General features: G+C 33.3%; 1 protein-coding gene across 1 annotated transcript; it reads right to left on the bottom strand.

The window, feature by feature from the left end:
• Positions 1-3,302: 3,302 nt before the first annotated feature.
• LOC133696765 (uncharacterized) lies at positions 3,303-9,114 on the bottom strand. Its single transcript, XM_062119040.1, has 4 exons — positions 8,693-9,114; positions 7,105-7,340; positions 6,196-7,015; positions 3,303-5,723 (listed from the first exon to the last, which is right to left on the bottom strand). Exons 2-4 carry the CDS (start codon positions 7,336-7,338, stop codon positions 3,535-3,537), a joined length of 3,243 nt encoding a protein of 1,080 aa, XP_061975024.1. The 5' UTR covers positions 7,339-7,340; positions 8,693-9,114; the 3' UTR covers positions 3,303-3,534.
• Between the last annotated feature and the right edge of the window lie 13,983 nt (positions 9,115-23,097).

Here is a 23,097-nt window from a genome sequence, read left to right as displayed (position 1 = left end):
CTTGTTTTTATTTTAAATAATAAAAAATAAGATAGCATTTTTAAAAAAAAATATCGAGATGGTAATATATTAAATCGTCCAAGGCTAATTCAGATTAACCCACAACTCAAGTCATAGACTCAACTCGATTTAATAATTTTATTTTTTAAAATTATTTTTTATCTAATTATATGATAAAAAAATAAACGCTTATAAAATGCTGAGATTTTATTTGAAATTAGGATAACCTCATAAAAAAATAAATTGAAACAAATCATGAACACCAATTAAAAATCAATCAAATGTTGAATGATAAAATTAAAAAAAATTAATAAAAACCCAAACTTTAAAGATGATATTGGAAAAAAACAAAAAAAAAAACATGCACATGTAATTATAAACTCTCTTAGTATTAAATTGTATGATAACATAATATTCTCCAGCACTATTAAAAATTAAAAGAAAAGAATAAGAAAAAAAATGGGTCAAGGTATCATTTAATGAACTTAAAATTATGTTAAAATATTTTGAATTCTTTACCGAATGTTGAAAAAATAAAAAGAAATTGTGGCCCACATAAAGTCTACCAAAAAACAAAAGAAGAGTGAACCATGAAGTAAAGAAAATGGAAGTGTTGACTATTAGAATCAAACCATTCTAACTTGTTAATCATTTACGTCAAAAATTGAGGATGAAAGTAAGAAAAAAAATCGTGGATTTCTACATTGTTCTACGTGGTAGTTTTAGTATATTTTATAATTATTTGATGGATCATTTTATTCCCCGGTGAAGATGTTTGGATCCGTTTTTAAGCAGGTGGAAATACGTGCTAACACTGACATGACAGTTGGGCTGGCTTGAGCAATAATGGTTTCGATCCTCTTCTTAAGTATGAAGCTCTAAAAACGAGGGAAGCAATTCAATTTGCCTTGAAAAATGATCACTTTTCCAGAACTACCATTGAAGGCGATGCAAAGTCCTTGTCTGAAGAAGTTGTTGCTGCTAAAAAACTTCAGGACAGCGAGGTTCCACGTAGCTGTGCATGACACTGATTGCTCGGCTAGGAGTTTCGTTGTGCTACATCGGGTGATGTCTGTAGCCTTTAGAAAACCCATCCCCGTCTACACTCATACTCCCAGGAAGACCCCAACATTTTTTTTATACATATAAAAACAACGAAATTATTGTGAATTTTGAGATGAAAATGGGGAAATATATGGTCAAAAAATGAAATTGGTAGTAGATGCTCAAAAGACCAAGATCAACAAGGATCATATTTAAATTGCCCAGATGTTCTTGTGCCTGTACTAGTGAAAGGAAAGGGGGGCGATGATAAAGGGGAAATAGAATCTTAATTCCAATAAAAAAGGACACGAGTGAAGAGAATTTCATTGCATGGAACTCCATGGATAAATAAGAGGAAGAAAGGGGGAGCAAAGAATAGAAAAACAAAAGCACAAGGGGCATGAATGCAATAAGCGACTCGCAGAGTCTCTCTCTCGTCAAATAAAACAAAGTGAATATATATATATATATATATATATATATATATATATATATATATATATATATATATATATAAAGAGAAAGGGAAAGGGAAAGGGAAAGGGAAAGGGAAAGGACAGATGAGTTGGAGTAGCAAGGCAATATTTAAAAAGGTGTTGCTTTTTTGCATGGCGATTGGTAAGATTAGTCGTATGGCGAATAATATAGCATTATATTATTATTTGCATATAAATAAATAAAAGGTAGATAGAGGAGGTGAGAGGGAGTTTTGGTGGAATATGATTGGTGAAGAGAGTATCTGATCTCATAAATTTAAGTAACTTTGACTATGACCACACCACAAAGATTTTTTTCCCCGTAAACAGATTTCGGACAACACCGACATCATATTATCAACAAACAACCAGTTGCTGCTTAGATCTCCTCTTTCTCCCTCCCACTATGTCCCCCACGCGCGTATCCCTTGCGCGTCTGTTTTCTCTCTATCTCTTCCTCTTACCGGGCGCTACAGGGGTGGTGGGCAATTATCTAGGAACCCCGAAACTTATTTTTTTAATAAATTATTAGATATGTCAGGAGTTGCTTTTTTTAATATAAGATTTATTATAAATATATCTCTCACAGGAACATAAAACTGAGTACTTAAATTAATAATGAAAATGTTTTCAGTGGTTTCAAGTGGATCTGACCTAGGTAAAAAAAAATAAAAAATCCCTGAATTCATGAAGTCAAAATGCTATGTCAAATACTCCTCCCAAAGGATCTTTTCATTTATTTTATTTTATTTTTTTCTCATTTGTAAAAGCTTGATATAATTTTTATAGACTTGGTTTATACGATGATGTAGATTTGCTCCCCTATCAAAACCCAAAAAAAGAAAACGACAGAGATTGGGATTACTTGTGATTGAAGAAGAGAAGCAGCATCGTTATTCATCTCAATAAAGTTGAAAAGCAAATAAATAAGAACTGAAAGGGTCACCATGATTTGATGATGAAGGGTCTTGCAAGAGTTTGTTAAGAGAAAATACCTAGTTTTTCACTTCTACTGTTTTTTCTTTGGATCAGAATATCAGCCGATCGAGCTGAGAGAAATTCTTAACAGACAAGCCAACAACCCAAGATCTAAGGATGCTTTTGCCCTTTTGCTTCCTATTCGTGCACGGCCTTAGGCATGCACCCCACCGCCATTAATAAATCCAGGCCACTCAATTCAGTAGCCAATATTGGCCTGAAAGTGTCTCTCGGCGTTCTCGATTCATTCTGAACGTGTTGTTGCAATTTGTATTGTTGTAGAGTGTGCTGCTAGCTGCTTAACCAATAATGGCACGGTGCTTCATGGAAGCATAGTTTTTGAGAAATTGTATCCCTTTATGCATGAAAACCTCTCTTAAAAGGATACCCTTCCCCTCCAATTACATGGAAGCAACTATTTCGAGGTATTTCCAAGAATATGAAAATTCCCGAGGCAATTTATCATTCCATGGCTACGCTCGCTCACGTTTAATCAGTGCCCTTTTTCTTCTCTTTTTTATCTTTTTTTTTTTGCATCCAATTCCATAAAAGCTTTCTAATGCTAACTCGATTATATACTACTATTTTTCATTAATTTGATTTATCTCATCCTAGGAACTGCAAAACTTAAACCTGTCCTAGGCATCTACAAAAGCAAAAGTCAATGGCCAATATGTTTTATGTGGGAAGGATGCCCCTTGAACCAAGGCCAATTTGAAGCAGCTAAAAGCCTAAAAACCTAAACAGGATCCTGATGATTATTCACTTCTAGAATCCAAGTACTGTCCAATAAGTCAATGCGCATACACAACTGAAGCAATGCTTGGTATATATCCTGGAAGAAATCATGCAACATTATTTATGAATAATACAAAGTTGGTTACCACCCAAAGGCAGAATCAAGGGGACCCAGATTATGGGCTAAATGTACAAGGAACCCCCAGTGGATCACAACTCAATCCCGGGCGCCATAGAAACAAACTTCCTGCTTCCCTCTATAAACTCTGAAATGACAAATGGAAGTCTCTTCCCATAATTAGGTTAAAGGGTGAGATGGAGGATTACCTGCAGGGCATCTCTGCCGGCGGGGGCGTCTGGTTGTCTTCCCCCACCCTGTTAGGTTTCTATCCTCCAGTCCCACTTCAATATTATGAAGCTGCTGAACTAGTGGAGTGCAAGGTGGGCTTGCTGCCACCAGAGGCAAGGGGCTAACCTGTGTGCGTCGTCTCCCCCTTGCACAACCATTTCTAGTGGAGTTCCTTCTTGTTAATCCTGAATGCCATGGATGACCAGTTGCTCTCATCATCCCTCCAAATGTTTGAAGATCTTCTGTTACCTCGTGTCTTGATAGTGAACCAAGGCCAGGAAGAATGTCCCTCTGGAAGTCCCTCCGCTGCCTTCCTCTTCTTCCCTGCCCCCTTCGGCTTCGTGTTGGTACAGTAGTGGTTCCTGTATCTTCCAGTTTCAGGTTTTCTGGAACCAAAGGCTTGGGCATGTAATCTTCTTCCTTGGTCTCTATCAATCTCAAAGTCATCGACTCAAAGTAATCAATAAATTCCCACGATGTCTCCATATTATCTTCACCATCTTTGGCTCTCAAAACTGCATCAAATTTGCTCTCTAGATCCTCTCCACAAGATGAAACTATCTCCACAAACCAATGAAGAGGATCTGTCATAGAAACTTCAGGTGGGTTGCAAGTGGCATCATCCAAATGATTCTGGTAACCTGATGATGAAATGGCCACTATCGCATTGGCTGCTATTCTGATAAGTTCATCCGTCAGGCTTTCAGCTTTGTGCTCTGTTGACTGTAAAGGCAGTTCATGTGCCTTTTCTTCTCTGGAAAAGGTATTCTCATCACTCTCGGGAACTGCAGGGGCTTCCAAATCTATTCCTGCAACCACCTTTGCACTGGAGCCTGGAACAGAAGACAGCATAGAAGTTTCATCATCACTGATGCAAGAGTTCAAATCAATATGAAATCTGAAATTGGCAACTTTTGTATCCGCTTCTTTTGCAACAACGACAACTTCTTCTGCAGTCTGTTGAGCCAAGTCAGGTACAGCTGGATCACAAGGTAAGTTTATATCAAGCACCATATTTTTCTTGCTATCTTCCACTTCTTCCGATAACTGAGGAAGGGCCAAGGAAGGAGAGGGGAAGGAAGAAAACTCATTCTTAGGTATACGAGGCTTTTCAAAAATTGGAAAGCCAAGAATTTTTCTGCAACTTGAGTCACTACCCTGGATACAACTGGTCTCAACGACATTAGAACATTTAGTCGATTTCATGTTCGAAGCTGCTATTTGATTAGGACCCTTTCCGATTTCACTTTTATCTGATAACTGATTCAGTGAAGATTGTAAGAAAGTTGATTCCCCTGCATTCAAATCCATCCCCACAGTGCCCTCATACTTACAAGTAGGCTTAGCTTTAAGCCAAGGCAATGCTGCAAGATGATCCTCATGCTTTCTATCTAAAACTATGACCTCAATGCCCACCTTGTTAGATGAGCTGTCCAATGCATTCAAGTTCACATCTCTAGCAGACTTCAAGTCCATACAATTTGGACTCTTATTGAACTTTGCTGAACTGTGATTGATGAAGTGCTCAGATGTTCCATTATTAGTACTTGCACAGTTCCAATAGTCATAGTTTCCCGAAGCAAGACGAACTGATGGTTCCTTGGACCCTGATGAGGACCCATGGTAGAATCCATTTCGGTTGGGCATTTCACTTGCAAAGCTTGGGTTAGATGTAGAATTGCTGTTATAATTCCGTTGGTCTCCAAAATACCCATGGCTCTGAGTTGATGACTGCGAGCTCCTACTCAAAGTTGCTGATGAATTCAAATATGGGAGCATTTGATTTTGAACTGACATTGATTTCTGGCTTAAGCTAACAGCAGGCATTTCCCAAGAGGAAACAGACTGACACCAAGGCTTGCCCACATCAGAGGGAGGACCAATTGGATATGGACTCGGTCTATGAGAAGCAATAACTGACTCTGGATAGTTACTATTGACAATCTCTTGATTTCTTTCAGAGAGTTCTAAACCGCAAGCTGTTCTCTGTCTCAACTGATCAATCTTGCCTTGATCAGCTAGAAAGAAGGTTGGAGGTTCACGAGTTTTACTGAACAGAACTTGTATTGGCTGTGAAGAGGTAGGTTTTTCTGGTTGAAGATCTGGAGAAACAGACTTCAAGTTGTTTTTGCTATGTCCTGCAATAGGAGACAGTGGCATTGAAATCAAAAGAACCAAAGGGAACAACTGCAAGAACTTGCCAAAAATGCTAAATTTTAAAAGAAAATAAACCCCAGCAAGCTTAAGTGCGCCAAATCAACTTGCCAATGAGTAAAACCATTTTTCACATGGTACATTAATTCATGACAATATGACATGCTTTCTTTGCTGCTGCGTGCTTATTCAATTATACATTCCACACTTAAAAAAAAATCCTTCAGTCACTAGAACTAAGTCTAAGTTCTCTATCATCATGCCGCCTTTTTATTTGGTACAAGTTAAGCCAACTTTACATGCAAAACAAAGCAAAAACTTACTAAATATCTGTGCATGAGATTCACTAGCTCCACCATAAACAAATAAAAACTAATTACAATAATAAAAGTTGGTGTGGTGAAAATTTTGAATGAAACCGAAGAACTAAATTGTAATTTTATGAGGAAACCTCACCTGAGTCGAGTGCACTAGGAAACCAGCATTTTCCATTGGCATTATTTTGCATATGAGGGATATTGAGAGTCTCATTGTCACCCCTGTAATGGAAATTTGCTGAAATTTCCTTGGGGAAACCTAGAAGCTCTTGTTTTGGCTTGGAAGCCAGTTCATGCCCTTGGCTCCCTGCTTGGGAGGAGGCGCAGCCTAGAGGATCAACATGTGCAGAAGCATTTGCCTCTTCAACGTCAACAGGCTTGTTCAGGTCACCCACATTAAATGGGCTCCTTAAACATGATTCAGATCTTGATGCATCTACTTGTGAATTATTCTTCCCACCATTGCCAAGAAAAAGAATTATTTCATTCTGAGGTGCAATTTTATGATTCCTGCTGGGCAGATAACTCGAAATTCCAGATACATTTTCATCCCTTAATTTTTCCTCTTCTTCTGTGTCTATGTACTCATCAGCTGGAAGCTGAAGATCAAACATTCTTCTCCTCACCTTTGATGGCCTGGACTCCAGAATCTCCACATCTTTTGAAGCACCACCATTTTGGGATGGCAAGGGACTCGCTTGTGCACTGCTTCCTTTCATAGAGCTCAAAGGAGAATGAATGTCTTCAACACCCAACATAGATGGTCTAGCACATATTGAATTTCCCAATGGGGAACTAGGGATATGCCATTTCTGAACATCTTCAGACGTAACCTGAGAAGCTAAGGGGCTTGATGAAAATGATGTCTCAACAGGTATCCGATTTTTAAGTAGTTCTTTCCTTTTAATTTCATCCATTAGGTCCCTTTGTATTCTGTATAGACGGTGAAGATCTTCGAGCTGGTTAACAGAAGAAAGAAAGAAACTTTTAGGTTTGTAGCAAATAAATAGATACTGTACACATCACTCTGACTTAAAATGAGACACACCTGTTTCCTAAATATGGCCTCATGCTTAAGCATTGTCCGCTTTACTACATCCTTATCATTCGCTGGATAGGCATCTGCAACGACCCGTGGCAAGTAATCATTGTAATACTGCCCATTTGTAAAGGTTTTATCTCCATAAAAGAGAGGCCAGCTACAACTGTTAGAATCCTCATTAAGATCCCTCATTGAGAAATATCCTGGGAAGTAACTTTCACACTGCACTTTTGTTCCCATTCCTGGCAATCAGTCAAAGATATGTAGCCAATGTGAGATACATAACCATCAAGCAGAACTATTATTTAGTTTAGCAGCAGATATAAGAACTTTAACTAGAAAGATCACAGGTTTTCTCTACAAATTTTTCATGGTAGCAAAACAAATGTTTTTCATTGACAAAGGGTCAACCTTCGACAATCATCGTGAATAATGACAAGGTTTCACAAATTCAACAGTAATGTCACAACCAATCCAAAAATTAAAAGATTCATATACGCAACATGCAGTTACATGCTTGGCTCATTCACAAATACAAGCATTTCACATCCATTTTCATTGCACCGTTAATATAAATACTGTGACATCAACGTATCTAGACAGAAAGGCATAGATCAATAACCACACTGCTTAATGAAGTTAAATCTTGTTCTGATCAGCAATAAGAAAGAAAACCAAGGTTCTTTTCAAAAAGCAGTAAGCTATGCCAGTTATTAGGCATCAAAAACTGCAGTTATGGAAGGACGATGGGTTCAAAAAGTCTGCATACTACAGCCATCAAGAAAGTTATTTCCTAAAAGGAGGAATATTTGTCTCAAATGACCATTAACATATTTAACATAAGAAATGGGTGACCACATTTACTAAGATGCAGTAGAAACTACAGATGAATTTCTAAATAGTATTTGACAGAATAAAACTTTTACGGCTTACAATCTCTAGAAAATTAATATCTTCCCCCAATTCCAAACTATCATATAAAAGGAAAATAAAAATAAATTAAGAGACTGCTTAGATAAGGAAAAAAATAAAGGAAAGATTTCTAACAAGCTACAAAACAACAATATTTAACTGAAATTGTACTATATCAATGAATATGCAATGGTTGCCCATGACTGATTAAATTGCTCACATGCTTAAATCCACAGGAAGAGGATAACAGTTAGGCAAATTCTAGGGTCTGATTCATTTCGATTCAAGGATCAATAGAGATGGCCTAGGTATACAGTAATAATGACCAAAAGTAATACACCAGATCCCTCACTAATACAACCTAAACTAACATTGCATATTAGCAAATAACAGCAACAGAATCCATCATACAAAATTCTAAACTAGCCCATCAAAGCAATCCAGAAACACTAGAAACTCAAAATAAATAATTAAACCCAAAATTCAGAGAAACATACAAACACAGACACAATAAAGCAAATGGAAAAACAAATTACGGAAGTCATAATCCGAACAACTTATCAAAATCAAAACTACTTATAAACTAAATCATGAAATGAATTAAAACCCAGTTAACCAAATCACTGAAGAAGAAAAACCAATAAATCAAATTATACTGAAAAAAATGAAAAAAAAATATTACCTCAGACCCACATCCTATTTTTTCATCTGCTCAAAAACCCCCCATGGATTCAATCATTCAACGGTTACCTCGACATCATAGACAAAATTCAAAGAGTCCACGAGACTGACACTATCAAAACACATACCCAAAAGAATAAGCTTAAAAATAAAAAAGAAAAAAAAAGTCACAACAACACGACAAATAAGAAAGTGGGTATTATTGCAACTCCATTAAAGAAGCTTAGATCTTCTCCAAACTGAAAAAAGATAGAAGATTTCGATCTACTGGGCCACTCTCTCTCTCAACAACTAAAACAAAAAAGAAAAGAATTGAGTTTTTATTTTTAGTGAGAGAGAGATTGTATTTTTATTTATGCTATAGAGAGAAAGGTAGAGAGAGAGAGGGAGGGAGGGAGGGAGGGGGGGGGGAGAGAGAGATCCCAGATAAGAAATCTTTACACAAACAAACGACCTTCTAAGAACAGTGACATGAAATTTGTCAACATCCGGTCTCTTTTTATTCTCTGCTTTTTCTCTACCCTTTTCTCTCTCTCACTAAAAATTTCTTTTATTTTCCATTTATAATAATAATATACCACCAGTAAGAAGTACTTCTTGTTTTGTTTTTTTCAGTAATTTTATGGGTTTTTAAGGAAAGCAATTAAGAGAAATGAAGAGCATTTCTAGATTCTCTCCACCTTCCTTGCTTTGCTTTCGGGACAGATATTACAAAATATTATCACATTAGACAGGTAATAAATAAATAAATAAATATATGTGCGTTGGCTTTCCTCACCAACGAGCACAACCAACTTGACAAAAACAACCTTGTGTGTCCCTCCCCATATCACACCATGCTCTATCTCTATAAGCTTAAACTTTGTTTACTGCTTAATTAAAGACTAAGAGTAATCAATTGGCTAATATCTGCACTTGTTTCCATATAAAGCATCGTTTAATTGGCTGATACAGCAGGCGAGAAAAAAAATAGAGTGGGTCCCGTTGATACTGTGAGCAGGATTGGGTTTCTTGAGATTTTGGGTCAGATAATAAGTACCCTTCCTTGTGGGGTATATTTACAAGATTGAATTTGTGATGCTCTGCTGCTTCTTTCTTATTGGCTGATCCTTTCTGCTTCAACACCCCAGAGACAGGTAGAGAAAAAGAAAGGCCATAACAAATTTATGAGATTACTGTACCTCGTTAAACCCGAAAATAAATAAATTAAAAAGCAATGGACACCATAGCACGTGGCGTCTTTTTGCAACGGCATCAAAGATTGCATACAGCGGGCGCTCAAGTCAATTAGAATGTTTAGTGCATTTAAAAAAAAAAAAATACGCTTTTATTACTACTGAGAAAAGTTACTGAGCACTGTAATGATTTTCCCACAAATTACAACCACGGAGCTCGGGGCGGGTTCTGAGAGTAGAAGAGAAGAGTGTATTTTGTTTTTTTAATCGTTTGTTTTTGGAAATATATTAAAATAATATTTTATTATTAAAAAATTAAAAATCAATGCCAAATATCCCATAAAAAATAATGCAAGGGAAAACCCTAAAAGAAAAAAAAACAGAAAGAAAGTGAAAGAGAGAGAGAGAGAGAGAGAGAGAGAGCTAATTTTTTGTCTTTGTACACGGCACCCAGATTTTTGTCATCAAAAGTTGTGTTGAACACATGAATATAGGATTAGAGGGTTGGTTCTTTTGTTTTTCAATGGAAGGAGTGGTTAATTATTATTATTATATTATTATTATTATTTTAGTTTCTGTATAAATTGAAGAGTGTGATTAAATTATCATATACTCAGCTTTAATTCAGTCTAAGGTCTGCCCAGAGACCTAAAACGATTCAATTTTAAAATGGTTAGGACACTAAATTAATATCCAGGGAGTTGAAGTGCTCGGATTCAGAGCCCTCGTTCAAAATTTCTTTTAAAAAAAGCTATATAAATTATTTAAAATTATTATCTTATTCAAAAAAGAAAAAGAAAAATATCCAAACAAATAGTAATGACCTGTTAGAGATTGCGATGTAAACCATGCTTGACAAGAAAACGCTGATTCTTGCTTTTAACCGCGTGTTCAGCGCATATATTATAAATGGGAAACCACTGTAGCTTTTTATTATTATTTTCCTGAAAAATACTTTTAAAAAAAAATCAATTTGATTATAAAAATTGTTTTTGCATAGTTAAGTTCAAATTAGCACTCATTTATATATTGATTTAAAAAAAGGATTGAATTGAAAAATAAATAACTAAAGTACAAAAAACAAGGTAAAAAAAATAACGTTTTAATTTAAAAAGTTTATTTCAATCTCTTATTTTTTTTATAGTTAAAAGTAATAGGTCCTTTAGTATTCTAAAATTCAATTGTAGTATCAAACTTTATTTTATTTATTTTTTTATGTTTTTTTATAAAGAAAAAAGAGGGGCTCACCGGATTATAATTTAAAGAAAAAAATATATCGTTGTCGATAATTTCAATCATAAAAAATAGTTAATTTTTGTGTTAATGAATTCCGTTTCATGTGTAGAGTTTCATCCAAATTTTTTTTCTTTCTCCATGCTCATGCTCGAGGAGGTAGATTTGATCGCAAAAATAATTATGGTTTGAGTTAATTTTATTTTTTTGAGCTATTTTTTGAATTTTTTTATAGTGATAAACAGGACTAACAAGGAGTTGTAGATAAAAAAAGAATTGAAAATAGATTTTTAATAAAAAAAAAACCCTGATTTTCTAGCAACCAATAAAAAGCAGACAACTTAAAAAAATAAAAAACATGCAACTTGTAAATCTTCCTTTTAAAAAAGAAAAAGACATGCTTAGGAACACACGCTAGAATGGAAAAGGCACTTGTGTTGGGTTTTTTTTTGTTTTTTTAAAAATAACAAAACAAATAATTGAATTTTATTGAGTACATTAGTGAATTGTAGATTTAACATGTTAATCCACAATATTATAGTTATTATTTGTTTTTTTTAAATGCCTGTCTTGCCCTTAAATTGTTTTAAAAAAATACAATTACATCATTTATTATCAATTATATATATTTTTTTCTTATCTAACTAAAGGTTAAAAGAATGCAATCTCACTATTTTATTGTCAATCATGTTTTTTTACTTTTAAAAAATATATTTCATACAAAAAACTTTTAATGAGTTTTATCTTATGTGATTAAAATAAAAAAATATTTCACTAAATGAAATTAATATTTTAAAAAATATAGTTGTTAACCACAACCAAATATATTTGTTTATGTTGCAATATATCTATTACTTTCCGTTGGACCCTAATTATCACAATCCTTTTTTTTTTAGGCAGCGTTTATACAAAAACAACTCTCCTTATTAAATATTTTAATCTTGGTTATTTATTAATTAAATATTAATTTAATTACTTAAATATGTCTATAAATATTTTGATATGTGATTCAAAAAAAAAAATTAGATGGAGAAATCTATTAGAAGAGCATGTACATTCTTTTTCTTTTTCTTTTTGAAAGAAAACCACTCTGACACGGGGAGCACGGGTACAGAAGTATACCCACTATGATGCGCATGCCACGTACACATGCATGAGCACCTATTTGAGGCCTGGGACTTGCTTGATCTTTATACATGATTCAAGGAGGAGGATCGACGCCTTAGGTCTCAAGCCTGGATGCAAGTTATGTGCGGGCAATGGAATGGGACACATCTGTCATGTTAGATTTTGCAGATGACAGTCTTTTTTTGTCTTCAGCATTCCTATCGACAAAACCTACTCTTCCGTCCACCTTTTGATGAGAATTCAAGGGATCCTGTTTAATATGCTGTCACAGTAAAAATCTGGGCTATGGGCCAATCCTTCATTTCCTCTTCCATTCTAGAAAAGAATACATGAAATCCAGATTCTTCCACGTGTACACTGGCAGTATTGAATGGTTGCAAATGCACCATTACATTGCACGTTCACGTCTGGCGTGTTTTTAGTTAATGCCTTTTTTATTTTTTAAATTTTATTTTTAATATCAAAGATAATTTAAAAACACTAAAAAAACAAATTTAAAACAAAAAAATAAATAATTATTTTCATCAGTCATAAAAAAAAAATTGAAATCCCATCTGTTACAAGAGATTGAAGGTTGGATTTGAATCCACGTCAAAATAAAAATCCACAGGATTTGAATAAGAAGGATGGATTTTTCTCGAGGAGGTTCCAGGCAAAAGCATTCTTTACCTCTTTCTTCAGAGATTAAAGGGAAGATATCATCAATACAGAACCCGGATCGCATAAACAATAAGGGAAGCAAAATCCATGTACACGGACACCTTGACAAACGTTGTTGAAGGAACACATAGCAAGCAGCAAGAGATCCCTGCCAAAAAAAAGCATCCGGAGTCCAGGTGATTGATAAGGATCCAGGGGATGCAATCAATGCATGACAAGGCAAGAAAATTTATGCTGAAAAGTACGGTCGTCTATGGTTTATGCGAATCCAGTCCCTTCACCGATCATTTAACAAGCGATAATAAGATTTTAATGGAATCTATTTTACTTTATTTTATTTTATTTTTTGTATTTTTCTTGCAGATAAGGTAAAGGGAATATATCTCGGCTGTAATTATGTTCAAATTTGCTTTTCAGCAGCAGCCAGAGTTATTGCGATAAGAGAGAGAGAGAGAGAGAGAGAGAGAGAGAAAGTTACAATAGCGTTCGTATTTATGTTGCTTTTTGTATAAAGATGCATCTACGAGGAAAATCATACCTGCCGTTTTTTACATTATGTTTTGAGAGTGTTTTTAAAAATATTTAAATTTTTTTATTTTTTTTAATTTTAAAATATTTCATTCAACGCCAAAAAACATTAGTTATTTTTGGAAAGAGGAAATCTATTATCAAACCCCTAGAAATCTTATGATTTCAGGCTGAACGTCCTAGCTAGTAATTAATCGAACGGCTGAACGTCCTAGCTAGTAATTAATCGAACAAATAGGCAGTCATATTGTGAAAATATATATTAGCTAGAATAAAGTTTTTTTTTTTTTAAACCATTGGTGTGATTCTCTCTCACCCTTTATTTTCCTTTAATCACTGTGTAATTCATCGATCCCAGGCATGAAAATAATTTAACTGAAGCCGCCGCAAAAAGTTTTAAATAAATTTGCCAACTGAGTTAGCTAGCGACCACCAGCGAAACCATTCATGGATATTAATTACACAGGCTGTCTGTGTAGTTTAATAATTATGAAATTTTGAATGTAAATAGGAAGAAATTCTTGCTTTTCCACCACTGGTATTTGACTTATTACGCCATAACCAACCCCTACTGCAATATTATTTACCATATATTTGTATTGTGTATAAAAACTTGGAACGGGCTTCTGACTGGACAGAAATAGAAGGATGGTATACATGGATGCGGACAAAGTTCAACATTTTGGTGGGATACCATTTCAAACAGGACCGCATTGTCATCCAATAATTTGGTTACGACTAGTATTTAGATATTATTTTTTAAAGTTTTTTTATATATTAAAATAATATATTTTTAAAAAATATTAAAAAAATAATTTGAAACAAAAAAAAATAAATTTTGATAAAAAACACAACACAAAATAAAAAAAATATGATAAACATTACTTTTCAAAATATTTTGATAATATTATTAAATCAAAATAATATATATAAACAGAGAGAGGGGTTAAAACAAACAAAATTCAAAATTTACTAAACTCTATTATAGTACAAACACATGCAGCCCTAAAGAAAGCCTTACCTGCCTACTGGTAGAGAATTCCTTGCCTCTGCACTTAAATTCGAACTTTTATATGTATGTTTATCATTCTCGCGATGTTTTATTTATCTACTAGGTTTGTAGGGTGTTTAGTGAATCTAAGTATTAATCGTGAAGCACTAAGATGACCCGAATACCTTGAATTATAAAAAAAGAAAAAGAAAAAAAAAGAAGCCTAAGGTGTTTGTTGATTGAGCAAAAGCAGCTTCGTGCAAAAGTGAGTTTAGCTGCTTTTCCTAAGACAACACTACTTTCCTCTTTTTTCTTATGAATATATGTGATGTTATACGTGGCATAAAATATCTCCACTCAACGTTACTAATACCCTAATATGAAAAAACTAATACGGAAAACTAATGGTGATTTACCCTGATATATATATATATATATATAAAATTTATATGGATACAAAACATATGACTTTTTTTTTCATTCATGTCCTCAAGTTTATTGGAATTAAGTTATGGTCTTTAATATTATTGGTGAAAAAAGGTAAAAATTGAAAAGAGAAAAGTCAACAATTCTAGCATTATCGGCAATATTTTTAGAAGAAGGTACCACCAGAGAGGTCGCCTCGATAAGTGGAATTCATCGATGTACATTGGAAAAACTATTTCATCATCAGAGAATAAAGATCGAAAGCTAGAAAATACAGGATATGGTGAAGCGGGTTTGAACCGGACCTCGGCCAAAATTCATATCCACTTGATATTATCGGCGACAGGAATATTTGTTCATTGCCCGATTTGAGCTTGCTGGTTAACGGGGGTAATGATTTTTTTTATATATATATTAAAATAATTTTTTTAATTTTTTTTAAAATTAATTTTTAACATCAACATATCAAAATAATATAAAAATAAAAAAATTATTTTTTTAAAATTATTTTTAAAATATAAAAACAAACACTCGCTATCATGTGGAACAGTTAACGTGGGGTTGCCGATCAAATAAGTTTTCATTGAAGAATTAAATGAGATATTTTTATTCGTAAATCCTCGAGCGTGAGAGCTACTTAATGTGGTCCCACGCTGATATACTTCCATCGTCGTTGTCGTTGTCATGGAAAAATATGTGAAGCTTTCTGTAAGTTCCAAACTAAGGGAAAGAAAGATTTGGCTGACTAAACTCCCGTGGGCCCCACCTCAGGGATCGTGATGGCCCACGTCCCGTGAGACTTGGATTGGTTCTCATGCGATGGTTTGGTTTTCGGTCACCGTGTAATGATTTTATTTCCCGCATAACCAGTAGCTTAGATAAGAGGTCACGAATTAGCAACGTGGGGTCAAGCTATCAGTAGCTATAATTTTAAGATTTTGTATTATTGGTGGTGTTTCAAACATCAAATTCAACCAATATTCTGAAATTGAATTCGATCGATCTCCTTTTTTTATTTCCCTTTCATTTTAGATATATATTTTTTTTAATTAACGATAGATGTTCAAACCAATTTACGCGTATCTTAATTAATTTCACAGACTCTGAAGTTAACGACCATATAAGTCTTAAGTGACTATTATATTATTGATTACAAGACTCAAACTTGAAATTAAATGGGAAACAAACCTTTTGATCCTAAATTTTTACTACTTTAACCACCTACTAGATGGTTGATATATTATTATCCTTAATCCATGTACTGTTTAGTTCTTAAAATTTGGAATATCATTTAAAAGAAGAAGAAGAAGAAGAAGAAGAAAAGAGATGCGATTTTATGAATTTTAAAATTGAGAACCAGACTGAAAAGAGAAAAATACGCGAATGTGTGAAGGAGCGTGGATCAATTTAGAAATAAAAGTATAAAACCGAAAATACGAGATTTCTGTGGCGTGTGTTTGACTTTTCAACCATCATAAATATTCAATTTAATCTTCCACCTGTTATTCAGCCTTTTCACCATAATTGCGATGCCCGGCCCACCAACCACACTTGGCGAAGGTTTAGGGTTGCCGGGTTATCGACTCAACCCTCGAGTTTTCGAGTCAACCCACTGAATTATGTTGGATCGAACACAATTGAAAAATGTTCAATCTCTCCTTGGTTCCAGTATTTTTCAATTCACACTGCCGCGAATACCTGCTCAGCGATGAATCACTGGCAGTCAAGACAATAACTAGTGAGAGGGGGGGGGGGGGGGGGTTTGATTAGACTCTCTTGGCGGCTCTTATAAATTACAAAATAAAACTAGTGGGAGACGCTGAAAAGGAGAACTGTTCTAGCTGATCAAGAATAAACATGGACATATATTTTGGAAGCGAAATAAAAAAAAATGGAAGTCATTATTTAAAATTAAGCCTTGGTTTGGAAACGCAATTCATTATTTTGATTAGTTGATGGTAAAAATAAATTTTAAAAAATATTTTTTTAATATATTTTTTAAAAAAATTACTTTGAAAAACAACACTCATATCAATTTCAAAACACCTTAAATAAACATATTTTGCTTCTAATGGAGCAGAATCGTCAAGAAAATTTTGGCAGTTATTGTTAAAATTAAGACACGGTTTGGAAGCGAGTCCAAATGATGTTTTACATAAATTTATTTTTTTATTTTAAATTTATTTTTTAATATTTTTATGTTGATATCAAAAATATTTTTTTAAAATATAAATATTATCTTAATATATTTTTAAATAAAAAAATCAAAAAATTTGACCACTTAACTCTCAAATATCCTTTATATAAACATGATTGGCTTCTAACGGAGCAGTATCGTCAAGAAAATGGAGCTATCGAGAAATTTAAATTAAATAGACAAAAATCCTTTTATATAAAATATGAACATGATTTGCTCCTAACGGAGCAGGACCGTCAAGAAAATGGAGCTATCAAGAAATTTAAATTAAATAGAGAAATCGCCTTTTGTACCTTAAAGTCAAGCATGTTGTCCTTCCTGTCAGTTGCCCGAGGTCCTTAGCTATGGAGTTTTGCTTCTTTTGTGTAGGAGTGCAAATTCCAACAAGAAGAAAAGTAAAACTTCCTTGAAAAGAGATGCTAAGTTACTAACTCCGGAGGATGAACGAGACAAGTAGTTAGTAGAGCACGACTTGACGGTAAAAGTTTAATTAAACGACAACGTTCCTCTGAAAAGGGTTTTTTTTTTTTTTTGTCTTCCAAATGAATCGAGTAAAGTAAATCGGATTTAAATGGATCGATAATTTGAACGGTCCAATTAGTGATATAATCCAGGTTTAAATTTGGGTTACTAATCCCTACAATTCTTTTCAGCCTCTTAAAACGAACATATACTTTTCTTCTCCGGTTCAAGAAAAGTCACGGAATACAAACTGTCTCATGGTGGGTTCATTGCGGGGGTGAGGCTACGCAAATCTTCCATGCTCAATCAAATTGGGCCGGCAATATAGTCCTTTACTGATTATATATTTCTTATTGGTGTTTAAACATTAAGAGGGTTTTTGTTTTTTTAAGGGAGGTTTTGTGGTTATGATTTGAAAAAAATAAATTTTAAAAAAATATAATTAATTGTGGTTAGTTGAATTTAGATATGTGTTTGGTAAAAATTATAGTTGAAATTTATATATAGCAAAAAACATGTGTAAAATATTTAAAAGTGTGGTTATGGTTGTTTTTCAAATTATTTTTTACTTGAAAATGCATTAAAATAATTTTTTTTTTATTTTAAAAAAATATTTTTGATTTTAGTACATCAAAATGATCTGAAAATACAAAAGATATTAATTTGAAGCAAAAAAAAAATTCAATATTTTTCAAAAATGATTTTAAAATCAAAAAATAAGGGAGGAATTTTTACGAAACTAAGAGTGTCTGAGAACTGTCGTGTTCCCTCAAAATTCAATTTTTTTTTGCATAAAATTATTTTTTAATACATTTTCAAATCGTTTTGATGTGTTAGTGTCAAAAATAATTTTTTAAAAATAAAAAGACATCATCTTGATATATTTCTAAGCGAAAAACACTTTAAATTATCACTGCTACTACAATCTCAAACACACTCTTAATTAAAAAATATATAAAAACTGTTGCACAAAAATAGCGTTCGAACTCAATTTTTTAGTGGGCTCTACGGAATAATACACGATTTAATTTATTACTAAGTATTTTTTTGTTATATTTGTTTTACTTCAAACACAAATGTTAGCAGAAAACAATTGTATACTAAGATTACAGGTTTACAGACAACAACCATTAATTAAATATATCAGGAGGTGGAGCCAATGCCTTGAGGGAACTTTTTCGAGTTAAATCACGATTCAAACTCAAATACACGAGCTTAAATCTCGGATTAATAGCATTTTTTTGTCCCAGAAAGAATAAGAACAATTTAGCCAAGAATATGTCAGCGGGTCCTGTGTACATCCTTTTTGGACGCTCCTCGTCGCAGGCTATCCCTCGTTCAAGGTGCAGATTGTTTTCTCTCTCAGCTATGCATATTTTGTTTGTGTACGTATTATTAAGAGATGAAAGTAATCCCTCAACTTTACAGCAGCGACCGCTTTAGTTCTCGATTATTTTCAAAGAAATATACGGTTTCAAAACAAAAGGTTTCTGGCCGCGTCTATGAGCTGATTGTAGCAGGAAAGGCATTTGGCAGTCTGGTGTACTGTTTTGTACTGTCCGATATTGTGTTTTGATTTTTATTTTTTTTGTAGTTGTTTATCTTTAAAGTATATTTTGCTTAAAATATATATTAAATTAATATTTAAAAAAAAACAATTATTTTTTATATCAAAATAATAAAAAACACCAAAATTAACTTGAAAAAAAAAACTCAAGGCTTCTTAGAAGTTCAAAATGAATTTTGTCATCGATGTTAATGCGAGGCCATTAAAATAAATTAATTCTCTTTTGTAAAATATTATCCATCCAAGCTCAAAAATCATTATTAGTCTTGTCCTTCATGTAAAAAATTAATTGAACTTACTTGACTTCCAGGGGGAAGAGGTATTTATACAAATTCCATTTTTTATTATTAAATTGATCAGGTATAAACAAGTATTTTTATGTTTGAAAAGCAAATTAAAATAACTAAATACTATTCAGAGCAAAAACTTTAAAATTGGCATCGAAGGTTTTTTATTTTATTTTATCATATCAATTTTATTATTATAATCAAATTGACTAAAAGATATTCCAGTATTTATATAAATATAAAATATAATTTAAAAATAAAAAGCAACAAAAATGTACAGATAATGCGTGGAAGAAGCTCGTGCTCTTCTGATAATACGCCCGACATTTCCAGTGACAAAAAAAAAAAAAAAACCCTTCCACCATCTAATTAAAATCCTTACGTGTCTTCTTCGTATAGCGGGTGCACAGCTAGTTAATTATCTATAAATGATTCAAACCGTCAGATCACTTATTGATATTGCATGTTCGAGGATTGTGAGTAAAAGTTTTTGTCCTGCAGCATGACCTGTCAATCACTCACCGTGGATTTCAGGTGTAGCTTCGTGGATTCACGGGCCTTTATTTGATGACTTGAAATTCCAATTCAGCTAAATTTTTAATTAGATAATTAATTTCCAGTTGAAAAACCACTCCTTAAAAAAAAGTTCAGAATCACCGAAAATGATGTGAACAGGGAAATCACGGGAAACTCACTCAGGGTTTTACGCTCTTCCAATGAGAAGAATCCTGGAGGAATCCTTAGTGAGCTGTCAAGCACTATCATATCCACACACACAGTAGAAATAGTTCACCAAAATCTTGATAAATCCATGCGATACGAAGAAAGAGTTCACCAAAGAAGGCTAAAGCAAAACTCAACGGGCTATGCCTCAACGCTATGATCGAGGACAAAATGGGTGTTTCCTAAAATAACTCAGCAGGTCCATAAATTACACTGCCAGCCTGCATGTCTAGATGAAAAGGCTACGATTCCATAGAGTGCCCGTACAAGTATCTTTCACGTAAACACAACGAAAGGCCCTTGCGGCGAAAATTCTCGACATTGATCCACTCTGTTTTTTATTTTAAAACACTACAAAAAAGAAGCAACCTCTCGAATCCCTGTGTCGATCTTCATCCACGAACCTCGGGCTTCGAGTCTCGAAGCGACCATCCCGTATATTTAGAAAAATAACAGAAATGCCATCAAATCTCGTTTTTTTTTTTCCTGACGAGGCAAATAAGCATCGGAATACGTGAAGCTAGAGAGCATCCTGCTATCTCCCGGTTTTTTCGAGAAAAGCCCCAAGAACTGTGCCCCTCCACCTCTACATTCACCATATTTGTCTCTTTAAGGTAAATTTCGGAGCTTTAATACTGTGCGAGTGACCTCATCCAGAGTAAAGTGGTTCTGGATGCAACTAGGCATGGTCATTGGCCATCATCTGTTGTGTCAAACAATGACCTCCATATTTTCAGACTGATAGCAGGGAGTTGAATGGTCATGTCTGTTCATTTAAAAGTATTTTTTGTATTCATTCTCCTTAATATATAATTCTTGTTGGATAGGAATGCAAATTTTAATTGGACGGTCAACGAGAAAAGATAATTCACATGCCTAACCAAGAAGGTCAGGAATGCTCGATTCATATATGAGCAGAGATTAACAAATCGCATGCACATGAAAAGAGATGCCTCGAGATGTGAATTGAGAGAGCTTTTTTTTTTAAGCTTTCGATAAAGTTATACTCTATACACAATATAGTTTAGATTTTAAGTAATTTTTGAAATTATTAGTTTGAATATTATAAATTTTAAGATTATTAGAAGTTTATTTGGTTGTTTATCTTAAATTTTCAAGAAATTAGTTAAAATAAACCTAAACTGGTTTGAATATCTATAATTAAAAAAAATAGAATATTATAGCATAAGCAATTTAAGACATCTTTGCTCTGTGGAGTTTTCAACGAATTTGTACTCTATTTCTGTTGATTTCTTGATAAACACGAATTGGATGCATGGAGGCTAGATCGAGGCCCTACAGGTAAAAAAAGAAGAAGCTAAATTACATGCAAGAATAATCTAAATACTGTGTAAATATGCACAAAGACTTGATATAAATTAAAAAAGGGATAGCATATTTTCGAGTTCGTATAATTGAGATTCTGATTTTTAATTTTATTCAGCCAAGTATCTGGTTTGTCAGCAAATATGATAGATGTGCTTTTATATTTTAATATTAAAGATGATTTTAAATAAAATGAGAGATAAGAAAGATAATTAATTATGTTAACTTACATTATATCAATATAAAAATTAATTAACTCGTGGATTATATGAATATAATCACCTGCAAATAGTTAACAAAATTTAAAGCTGTCAAACGGAGGAAAAAATTACAATAAAAACTACAATTAAAGTATTCAATGTCTTGAAACTTTACAAGCTTAAGAAGGTTATTTTAATGGCGGGGCTTGGGCTCTCTCATTTATAAAGAAATGTAGTCGAGCGCCAAGCGATAGAAAATTGAGCTATTGTATCCCATAAAAGATAAGTGATAGATTGTTTTTGCCAAACCAATTATTATTCAGAGTTTGTGTTTTTTTTTTCCTACAAGTTTTTTGCTAGAGACTCGGAAGAAGAATTAAATAGAAACCAAGCGGCAAGAATTTACTCGAAGGAAAACGAAGAAAATACACTCAAAAAGTAGAATTTACTTCAACAAAAAAAAATATAAAAGAGCAAATGGCGAGTCAAAGGGAATTAAACCTTTCTTATTGAGTTTACTTTACCATGTACCAATAACCACCCAAAATAAAAACAACAAAGTCCAGTCAGCCACGAAGAGGTCCATACTCCATAACATTGCAGCACAAGGAAATACGGGCAAAACTCCTCGTATCTCTTTAAGGTGGGCTTGCAGTGCACAAATTATAGAGTTCCACCGTTACATGCTAAAACTGTGGTTATTTAAAAAAAAAATAGATATGAATGTTTTTTAAAATATTTTTTATGTTAAAATATATTAAAATAATATTTTTTATTTTTAAAAAATTATTTTTGAGACAGCATATTAAAACGGTACAAAACATAAAAAAATATTAGTTTTTAGTAAAATAAAATATTTTTTTTATAAACAGGATGATGTAACATGCTTTGTCATTTTTTTAAAAAAAAAACTTTAGGAAAAAGACTACACGGCTGTTGAGCCATTTTTGTGTGTAGCTTAAAGGCAGCCATGGTAGTGATTAGAGTGGAGTGACTGGTTAACATGTATTATAGAGGTTCTATTCTCTCTGCAACGGAATACATAAATATTTTATCAGTCGAATCATTAAAAACAAACCATATATATGTTTGTACAAAATCAAAAAATCGATGTAGATAATTTTGTAAATTTACCCCAGATCAAAAATCGATGTAAATAATTTCCACCCCCACCCCCCCCTGGACTTTTTGCGAGAGAGCCATGTGGCTATCACTTTGTTTTTTTAAGAAAAAAATTAAAGTGTTTTTTTTTAATCGAAAGGTTAAGCATCGCACTCGAAATTGTGTGTTACGTGGTTAATATTTTTCATCTCAACGGGTTTTAATGGAGCAAGTAGATGTTTGCTAACAATCGAGGGCTTCTTGAATGAATTTTTAGAATTTAAAGAATGCAGAGTTAAATTCATTATATAATTAAAAAAAACTATAATTTTAGTAAAAAAATATTTAAAATTCAATGGTATTTAATAAAAAAATTCTCAAAATAATTTTCCACTGATCAAT

Source organism: Populus nigra, chromosome 6 (assembly GCF_951802175.1).
Source record: "Populus nigra chromosome 6, ddPopNigr1.1, whole genome shotgun sequence".
In the NCBI taxonomy this organism is placed as follows: Eukaryota; Viridiplantae; Streptophyta; class Magnoliopsida; order Malpighiales; family Salicaceae; genus Populus; species Populus nigra.
Note: the sequence above shows the minus strand (reverse complement) of the source record. Positions and strands in the feature narration are given on the sequence as shown.